General features: G+C 40.7%; 1 protein-coding gene across 2 annotated transcripts in view; it reads right to left on the reverse strand.

Moving 5' to 3' along the window:
* The window catches only part of LOC123766633 (murinoglobulin-2), a 585294-nt gene that overhangs the window by 33918 nt on the left and 540095 nt on the right, over positions 1-11281 (reverse strand). For both annotated transcript variants that reach the window (XR_011223484.1, XM_069308162.1), the window contains exons 24-25: positions 8535-8686; positions 7541-7753 (exon numbers count right to left, since the gene is read on the reverse strand). Coding sequence is in view for 1 of the 2 variants with exons in the window: in XM_069308162.1 (XP_069164263.1) it covers positions 7541-7753; positions 8535-8686 (365 nt within the window). In the remaining variant the exon portion in view is untranslated. The remainder of the gene's footprint in view (positions 1-7540; positions 7754-8534; positions 8687-11281) is intronic.

Genomic DNA, 11281 nt, shown 5'->3' on the forward strand with positions numbered 1-11281 from the left:
TGAAAACTGTTCAGTTTCTTTTATGGTAGTGTTGAGTGAAGCTGTGCAAATTGTTTCTCGCTGTGCAAATCAATTAACATAAATGACGTTAGGTGGAAAATATACATTCGTAGTGGAAATGTCATTACTTTGTTTACTGGAACAGCTGATCGCAACTGTATAAAATATTTCCAATAAACAAAGTAATGAACTAAATTTCCACTACGAATATATATTTTCCATCTAACGTCATTTAGGTTAAATGATTTGCACAGCGAGAAACAATCTGCTGTTACCTAGATTACGTTACTGTAACGTAAAATAACGTCAGTAATGTTTCCATCCATTCGGAAGCCCATAATTAATACTGCAAATTATTCCCTAAATTTCCAACATTCGTCGCTAGGTGGCACGCATGTCACTAGCAGGAGACTTGGCAGAGAGAGAGGCCATTACAGTTTGGTGCCCTGGAGCAGGTCATTATTATCGATCGAATTGAGGAGTATCCGTGCAGTAGCGAGCTTCACATCGATTCGACAGCTTCAAGAGATTATGGACACCGCGTCCGGAAAGACAGAGTACCACGGATTTTTTATTTTAGCCATTATTATATAATCATGTTGGTGTCTTGTCGTTCCGCAGTTTACAAACCTAATAACTCCCATGAGTGGCATTCTTATTCCCAATCCACTTAATTTAATGAATAAATGCATAAACATATGCTTTTAAGTGGAAATTACATGTTATTCCTATTTCAACATGGAGCTAACTGCAAGAGAAACGTTATTCAGCCGGCAGAGTCACGTGTCGCGAGAGATTTTTTTCAGGGATATTCCTGCGCGGGTCCTGAACCTCTGGCTGGCCCACTAAGTGTTGCTTCTGTTTTACTTGGGCGGAGTATGAATATTTATGACTTGTATAGTCGCTTCAGTAAGATTTTGTCATATGTGTTTAAAAACTTCTTCTGCTCTATTGAATCTAAGTTCAAATATTAATGTGTTTGTAACTGTGCACTGTGTTAGATAATGTTCCAATGGTCTGTCGGGCATTTCTCTACAGTGCTGACATTTCCTCTCGTCTTCCGGAACCTGTAAGCCTATTTCCCATGCACATGGGTATCCAATCCTGATGCGATGTAAGTGTACTTCTGTTGTTCTACTGCTCCCTTTCATCAAACTAAGAGGTTCGTAGTTGGTTGAATTCTTGTACCAACCCGCAGATCCTGATGTTGCAACTGCTGTGTTGTGGTCACTGTACATCACCTGCATTGCTCTCGCCAGAGATAACCGACTCAGACTGGATTAGACTGGTTATAAAGCTGCTGGACGTAACCTTCGTTCAACATTGGCAGCTAAGCCTCTAATTGTTTCCATCCAATAGTTAGTTTATTAATCCATGCATTAGATAATTTAGATGATCAATGAATATTATTCTCCATTAAATGTAGACTAGCATTATAGAATTATAGAACTCTCCTTGTGGGAACCGACCTGTGAGATTTATTTATTTAATTTATATGAATTTATATTTACGTTAATTTATATACTTCGATAGCAATTTGTATAATGATAAGTGGACTGTATTTCTGCAATAATCTCATAATCTCACAAATCGATCCTCTACACATTAGGGGGGGTTTATATTAATTTATATATATGCAGCCAATCAAACTACAGTAATAGACTACATACATTGAAGAGGTTCCTTATCTTATAGTACAGCAGGTTAGTCCACCAGGTATAACTAGGGTGTAGACACCAAATTATCCTCTTTGAGGTAGCTTCCATCACCCAGTAACTGGTGCACAAAGTCTTGCTTCCTCGTCTTGACCTGTCAAAAGGGCGCTAACTGTGAAGCCAGAAACCTATATATGACAGGTATATCAGAGAAACACTGTACATGGAACAATAAAGACCTGGCTTAATTACCTTTAGTTTGAGGCTATCTCGTGCTCTAACCGGCTAACCCTACCTAATGACATTAATGGCCACTAATGATAGATAATGGGTTTCGGAAAGAACACTTAACTTGATTTGATGACAGCGTGTTGATAATGGTACACCTTTGGTTTCCATAACACTACGTCCAAGTAAAATTAACAGGAGCCGAATTTGCTCCCGAGAGCCTCTGGTCTAGTATAAACAATGGCAATGTCTAACACTCCATACTATTGACGCTACTGGCCGACATTGTCCAGATATGATAGGAGCTGAATTTGGTCCACGCGTCTCGGAGGTGACACAACAATGGCTCCCTCCTTTCTCACTCTGACGCCTGGCTTACATTGTCCAGATGTCAAAAGTGATAGAAGGGTCACATTTACTCTACTTTAATATTGATAATTAAGTTAATTTATATGAGATGTTTTTATAATGGTAAAGTCCAAAGACTAATGTATTTAAGAATAATTCCCACCATAATAGGTGAAGAATTTAAAATAGTATGTGGTGATGATATCCCGTTTTCTATAGACGGTAATTCCACTACAAGTTACGTTTTCTATGGGTAACTTGTTGGTAATACAGCAGCAATTATTATCTGTCTGTATGATATATTAAATGGTGTCGGATTTTCCGACATAATTCCCCAGGGGCTGCTCACGGGTCGAAGTCCTAATTAGAACAGACGAACACCGATACTCCTCCTTCGAATTATTAGATTAATTTGATGTTAGTAAATAGTAATCACACATTTGTGTGTCTGTTTGTACAGGACGGATGTCCCGTACTAGAGTTGCAGGGGTTAGAAGTCTAATGCGATTTCATTTCCCTGTTAACTCTTGAAAGGCTAATGTTCAAGCCTTATTACATATTATTTAACCCAGAAGACTGAATGTGATCAAGTACTACAGTCAAGTATGATTCAGGGACTACAGTGAGATCAGTGACATTAGATATAACTTGAAGTTTGTTCAGGTAACTAGTCACTGATATATAAACACTGAGGCCCATGGAATACATCTTGATTAAATAATAAATGTATCAAATCAGTCATCAGATTTATTAGGGTTTAATTTAGTTAATTGATTCAGAAGATTGAATAGCTCATCATTAAAGTAAAGAATGGTTCTGAGACTGCAGTGGGTTCAGTGACATTGGTCGCAGTGACTTGTAGCTATTGTAGGCTACTGTTCACTGATTTGCCACTGAGGCCTCATGAACTCATCTTCAGCTCTAAATGATGATACTAACATCAACCTCTGTTGGTATAGTCAGCTGTAATCTCCTTAGTATAATGCTACTGGAGAAATATAATCAGCTGACAAATTTAGATTTCTTCTGGTATTGTTTATCTGCAGGCATAGGTCTCCTCAGGCTTGATACTGGGCCTGAGAGTAATTTACCTCCTGCAGAGTTTAACATGGTTATGCCCTGATATTTAGTAGGGCTACCGATGAATCTATGGCAATAGTCTGTCTCAACAAGGAGACCGAAGTCGGTGAGGTGATCAGACTTAATATTATCTGCCAATTTTATTCCTCTATTTCTCAGGAATTTGGCTGTTGCTCTCAGACCTTGAACTTGTAGGTCTACTGGTATTTTGTCCACCACAATGGCTTGTACTCGACAGACGTACCTGCCTAAGCGTACTGATGGTTGTACCACCTGGTAGACTTGAGGTCCTGCATCTGTTATAAACCCTGAGATGTTGAATGTCATCTGGGCTACAGGCCTTAATTGTAGTTCATCTGCCAGCTTTTTAGTGATATATGTTCTCTGGGATCCTTGGTCAAACAACCCACGGGTATGGACCTTGGCCCTCTTATTCAGGATGGTAATTTGGGCAGTAGGCAAAGTCGTATTACCTTTAGACTTTGCCGATTGGACACTCTTTGTTTGTTGCACCTTGCAGTACTGTACTGTGGTGGGAATGCTATCTTCCACCTTGGGTCTTGAATACGTTAATTTCGTATATTTGCACAGTGCTGCATGGTGTCTACCTCTTCTACACCTGTTACAGGTGTTGAATTGGGTATCACAATAGTCTATGTTGTGTGACTTGAAACACCTGGAACATCTCCCTAATTCCTGGAGTCGCTCCATACGAGTGTCTCTGTCTGGATAATTAGCACAACGGTATGTTGAATGTTTCTTTTTGCAGAACATACATGTCCCCCAGCCTACTGCACGTTTGGAAGTTACCGGTTTGGGTGAACTAGTAACAGTAGGCTTGGAGGTTGCTGCTGCATTGTCAGATTTTCTGCAACTTGATGTTAGAGTAATTGACTGATGTTTATTTGGGGAAGTTGTTTTACCCTTTAATTGACTATTTTCTATTACTGAAGGCTTGCAAGAGGCTTTAACTTCCTCATTTGCACGTCGTTTGTTTATAATGGAATGTAAACCTTCAGTGATGTCCTGTACTGTCAGGATGGTGTTATGTTGATGTGCATATAATTCATCTAGTATATCGCTGGACAATTTTCGTTGAAGGACTACTTTGGTCATCCATTCACTAGTAGTTATATCAACCTTAAGACTGAATGTTCTTAGTAGTGACTCAAACTCCATGCTGAAGGATTGTAATGAGTCAGCAGTCTGATCAGGTTGAGGTAAATCCAGCAATTGTAGTACTAGATGTATGACAGTTTTCTCATTGCCAGCATTATCCATTCTAGCTAGTTGGTGAAGCCTTGTGGGGCTTGTACTTGGGCTGCTCATAATACTGAACAAGCACTGATGGTAGCCTAGGGTCAAATTCTGCACTCACTAGGCAATAATCCTACCTCTACTAGAGGTTAGCACTTAAAATTAATACACATTATATATATACACAATCATACACACTAATGATTTGAGTGATAAACCAGTGTCACTGGAAGTACCTTTAGGTTAGCTCTTCTATATCACCCTAGGATGGTAGAGACACTAATTAATCACTCAAAGGTGTAATGATCATAAGTAAATTATTATATATACAACTCAACTCGAGTTGATAAAAATTACACCCAAAATAGGGTCTGGACCATTCATTAATGGTGTTAGGTTATTGAATATAGTACAACTGACTATGGTAATAATGGGACTAAGATGAACAATAATAGTTCAACTAGTCAATGGTAATTTACTACCCTGTTGTGGGTTGGCAATTAGTAAATATTATATTGAGAACACTAGTGCAGTATATATTAAATGATTCTCTGTTTTGGAGAAATAATATACACAATTATTGATAATAGCCTCTTAATTAGCCTCTATGAAACTTCTAATATTATCAAGAAGTATTAAATATTATTAGTGACCTCGCGAAATAAACTCCACAAAATTCGTAGATAATCTCTCGCGAAATGTAACACCACGAAATCCGTGAACAATATCGCGACACAGTCACTAATTTGGCTGGCTTCTATATTAGCGCTGTCATTTCACAGAATAACACGCCACCAAATCTGTGGGTGTGCATGAAACCGCTGACGAAGCTGAACTCAGTTGAGGGGGGGCTCCTGAGCTCCCACGAGGCAACCGCTGTCTTTGACTGGCGTTGTTTAAATCACACTGCACTAGTTTATTTAATGAATCCACTGGTTAACTGGTTCATCCGGTACTAAGATGACCAAATGTGGGTTCAAAGGATCAAATAATCCGTCATCCGGTTCGAAGATGACCAAATAATGTGGGAACCAACCTGTGAGATTTATTTATTTAATTTATATGAATTTATATTTACGTTAATTTATATACTTCGATAGCAATTTGTATAATGATAAGTGGACTGTATTTCTGCAATAATCTCATAATCTCACAAATCGATCCTCTACACATTAGGAGGGGTTTATATTAATTTATATATATGCAGCCAATCAAACTACAGTAATAGACTACATACATTGAAGAGGTTCCTTATCTTATAGTACAGCAGGTTAGTCCACCAGGTATAACTAGGGTGTAGACACCAAATTATCCTCTTTGAGGTAGCTTCCATCACCCAGTAACTGGTGCACAAAGTCTTGCTTCCTCGTCTTGACCTGTCAAAAGGGCGCTAACTGTGAAGCCAGAAACCTATATATGACAGGTATATCAGAGAAACACTGTACATGGAACAATAGAGACCTGGCTTAATTACCTTTAGTTTGAGGCTATCTCGTGCTCTAACCGGCTAACCCTACCCAATGACATTAATGGCCACTAATGATAGATAATGGGTTTCGGAAAGAACACTTAACTTGATTTGATGACAGCGTGTTGATAATGGTACACCTTTGGTTTCCATAACACTACGTCCAAGTAAAATTAACAGGAGCCGAATTTGCTCCCGAGAGCCTCTGGTCTAGTATAAACAATGGCAATGTCTAACACTCCATACTATTGACGCTACTGGCCGACATTGTCCAGATATGATAGGAGCCGAATTTGCTCCACGCGTCTCGGAGGTGACACAACAATGGCTCCCTCCTTCCTCACTCTGACGCCTGGCTTACATTGTCCAGATGTCAAAAGTGATAGAAGGGTCACATTTACTCTACTTTAATATTGATAATTAAGTTAATTTATATGAGATGTTTTTATAAAGGTAAAGTCCAAAGACTAATGTATTTAAGAATAATTCCCACCATAATAGGTGAAGAATTTAAAATAGTATGTGGTGATGATATCCCGTTTTCTATAGACGATAATTCCACTACAAGTTACGTTTTCTATGGGTAACTTGTTGGTAATACAGCAGCAATTATTATCTGTCTGTATGATATATTAAATGGTGTCAGATTTTCCGACAGTCCTCCCCCCCCCCCTGAAAAAAAAATAAGATGTGTATTGGAATCACTCCACTTTAAATCGAAGTTTTACAGACCACTTATCTAAATTCATTATGAATTATTTATGAAATTTATTATTATAAAATCCCTAGGTCATAGGTTTCTGAGCAACAAACTTTTTTATGGTCCGTATAAGAATCTATGAATGATAATATATACTGGAGTAGATTTCCCCCACAAGTAACTCCCCTCAACAACTATCTTCCCTCAACAAGTAACTCCTCTCAACAACAAGTAACTCCCCTCAACAACTATCTTCCCTCAACAAGTAACTCCCCTCAACAACAAGTAACTCCCCTCAACAAGTAACTCCACAACACACAGCCTCCCTCAACTACTCACCACAACACACAGCCTCCCTCAACTACTCACCACAACAAACAGCCTCCCTCAACTACTCACCACAACAAACAGCCTCCCTCAACTACTCACCTCAACACACAGCCTCCCTCAACTACTCACCACAACACACAGCCTCCCTCAACTACTCACCTCAACACACAGCCTCCCTCAACTACTCACCTCAACAATCAGCCTCCCTCAACTACTCACCTCAACAAGTAACTCACGTAAAGGCTCATCTCCCCATAACAAACAACTCACCTGAACAAGTAACTCACGTAAAGGCTCATCTCCCCATAACAAACAACTCACCTGAACAAGTAACTCACGTAAAGGCTCATCTCCCCATAACAAACAACTCACCTCAACAAGTAACTCACGTAAAGGCTCATCTCCCCATAACAAACAACTCACCTGAACAAGTAACTCACGTAAAGGCTCATCTCCCCATAACAAACAACTCACCTGAACAAGGGCACAACCTTCTCCCTTCATGTCAAACAAAACATTGCTGGGAATGGTGGGAAGTTGAACCATTTGCTGAAGAAGTTTGTTGTAGCGATCAATGTGGAAGTAGTGTAGGAGTTGATGTGCTCTGACTGAGACCTCCAGGTCTTCGGTGCCCTGGTTATGGTGACTCTCAAAGCTGGCCAGAGCTTGCAGAGCCACCACAGTGTCCTGCCAATATTAATATTATTTATTATTATGGAAGATTTAAATGTATTTTGTCAGAAAATGTTCAACTGCCACTTAACTTAATTAAGGAATGGTAGTGATGCCAACGCAGGAGCTTCAGCGCCAAGGCTGACTGAAGTTGTCAACAACAGGACATGACAAGAATATGGATCTTTGAGCACCACAAACAAATGGACAAAATTGAAGGAACTCCTGTATTGTTTAAAAAATTGTAATGTAGATCATGAGGTTATCTTGAGATAATTTTTGGGCTAAGCGTGCCCGTGGCTCGGTCCTCGATCAGCGCCTCCTTTTTGTTACACTCCCCCCAGGAAGCAGCCCGTAGCAGCTGTCTAACTCCCAAGTACCTATATACTGCTAGGTGAACAAGCTCATCAGGATGAAAGAAACTCTGCCCATTTGTTTCCGCCTCCACCGGGGATCGAACCCAGAACCTTAGAACATTTAATCCCGAGCGCTGTCCACTCAGCTTTCAGGCCCTCTTCGATATGCAGTAGATCAACAGACTTAGAAAATATTTACTGACAAATTCTTAGTTGTTAGAAAATGTTTTTCCTTTTAACTAATTTTTGCTGTAAAATGACATCTGCTTCGTTCCATGTAATGATTTTGTTTAATTCTTGCTGTGATGATTATATTTTGTCTAATATTCCGAAAATTGCAATACTATTGTTGCATTACATAAATTTGTCATAATATGGTTTACATAAATGAATGAGCCTTAGTATTATTTTCTTCTCAGAGCTGAGGGCAGAAAATTTACCTGTGTTGAGACAAAACCTCCTTGACCATTTCTCTTGGAGGAGATCCACTTGACAACTTTTGTGGCCTGGAGATAGAAGCGTGTACTATCCTGAGTCATCATGGCCAGGACGGCATAACCGGCTGTTTCCACCTCCACGCCCTTGCTCTTACCTGGAATGAAGTATATTATAGACAACGTGTATGTAATTGACAAGATATTTAACCTTAACGTTTAGACTACAGAATACGTAATAATACTCATTGTTACGTGGCTGTCAGCACATAGCAGTCACGTTATGAGTTGTTCAATATAATAACTCTAAAGTTCAATCACACACACACACACAGAAAGAGATACTAGAGGCGCAGGGAGAGATACCAGAGGGCCAAAAATGAGTACCTCCGAGTGAGGAGGGAAGCAGAGAGACAGTTTGAAAATGACATAGCGAGTAAAGCCAAGACCCAACCGCAGCTGCTCCACAGACACATCAGGAGGAAAACAGCAGTGAAGGAACAAGTGATGAAACTGCGAAAAGGGGAGAGCAGCTCTGGCTCTTTGGTCCCGCCTCTCAACTGTCAATCAACAGGTGTACAGGTTCCTGAGCCTATTGGGCTCTATCATATCTACACTTGAAACTGTGTATGGAGTCAGCCTCCACCACATAACTTCCTAATGCATTCCATTTGTCAACCACTCTGACACTAAAAAAGTTCTTTCTAATATCTCTGTGGCTCATTTGGGCACTCAGTTTCCACCTGTGTCCCCTAGTGCGTGTGCCCCTTTTGTTAAACAGCCTGTCTTTATCAACCCTGTCAATTCCCTTGAGGATCTTGAATGTGGTGATCATGTCCCCCCTAACTCTTCTGTCTTCCAACGAAGTGAGGTTTAATTCCCGTAGTCTCTCCTCGTAGCTCATACCTCTCAGCTCGGGTACTAGTCTGGTGGCAAACCTTTGAACCTTTTCCAGTTTAGTCTTATGCTTGACTAGATATGGACTCCATGCTGGTGCCGCATACTCCAGGATTGGTCTGACATATGTGGTATATAATGTTCTGAAAGATTCCTTACACAAGTTTCTAAAGGCCGTTCTTATGTTAGCCAACCTGGCATATGCTGCTGATGTTATCCTCTTGATATGAGCTTCAGGGGACAGGTCTGGCGTGATATCAACCCCCAGGTCTTTCTCTCTCTCTGACTCTTGAAGTATTTCATCTCCCAAGTGATACCTTGTATCTGGTCTCCTGATTCCTACCTTTATCTTCATTACATTACATTTGCTTGGATTAAACTCTAACAGCCATTTGTTCGACCATTCCTGCAGCTTGTCCAGGTCTTCTTGAAGCCTCAAGCTGTCCTCCTCTGTCTTAATCCTTCTCATAATTTTGGCGTCGTCAGCAAACAAGAACTCAAGAAGAGATTCCAGGAGGTCTTCACAATAGAACAAGGAGAAGCCCCTGCACTAAATGAGGAGGAGGCAAACAAAGCGACCTTGGTGGAAATTGACCTCACCAGTGATGAGGTCAAAAGGTGTCTGCTGGAGCTGGATGTGACAAAGGCTATTGGGCCTGACAGAATCTCACCATGGATACTAAAGGAAGGTGCAGAAGCACTAAGTGTGCCACTCGCTATGGTGTATAACAGGTCACTGGAAACAGGAGACTTACCAGAAAGTTGGAAGACAGCTAACGTAGTCCCAATATACAAAAAGGGTGACAGGCAAGAGGCACTGAACTACAGGCCAGTTTCCCTAACTTGTATACCATGCAAGGTGATGAAGAAGATCGTGAGGAAAAGGCTCGTAGAGCACCTGGAGGGAAATAACTTTGTAACGCACCACCAACATGGATTCAAGGATGGTAAATCGTGCCTCACAGGTTTAATTGAATTCTATGACCAGGCAACAAAAATTAGGCAGGAAAGAGAAGGGTGGGCCGACTGCATTTTCCTGGACTGCCAGAAAGCCTTTGATACAGTATCCCATAAAAAGCTGTTAAAAAGTTGGAGCAACAGGCAGGAGTAAAAGGGAAGGTGCTCTAGTGTATAAGGGAATACTTAAGCAACAGGAAACAGCGAGTAACGGTGAGGGGGGAGACATCAGAGTGGCGAGATGTCACCAGCGGAGTCCCACAGGGCTCAGTACTTGGATCCATCCTGTTTCTAATATATATAAACGATCTTCCAGAGGGTATAGACTCGTTCCTCTCAATGTTTGCTGATGATGCAACAATTATGAGAAGAATCAAGACGGATGAAGATGGACAGAGACTACAGGATGACCTGGAGAAACTGGAGGAATCGTCTAGAAAATGGCTGCTAAAGTTCAATTCAGAAGAGTGTAAGGTAATGAAATTAGGCGAAGGGAGCAGGAGGCTGAACACAAGGTATCATCTGCGAGGTGAAATCCTGCAAGAGTCAAATAGAGAGAAAGATCTGGGGGTTGATATCACACCGAACCGGTCCCCAGAGGCCCACATCAAAAGAATATCATCAGCGGCATATGCTAGACTGGCCAACATAAGAACTGCCTTTAGAAACTTGTGTAAAGAATCGTTCAGGACCCTGTAAACTACTTATGTAAGACCAATCATGGAGTATGCAGCTCCAGCCTGGAGTCCATACCTAGTTAAACACAAGACAAATTTAGAGAAGATTCAGCGGTATGCCACCAGGCTCGTCCTGGAACTGAGAGGAATGAGCTACGAGGAAAGGCTAAAGGAGCTGAACCTCACATCCCTGGAAAACAGAAGAGTAAGGGGAGACATGAT

Source organism: Procambarus clarkii, chromosome 62, assembly GCF_040958095.1.
Source record: "Procambarus clarkii isolate CNS0578487 chromosome 62, FALCON_Pclarkii_2.0, whole genome shotgun sequence".
In the NCBI taxonomy this organism is placed as follows: domain Eukaryota; kingdom Metazoa; phylum Arthropoda; class Malacostraca; order Decapoda; family Cambaridae; genus Procambarus; species Procambarus clarkii.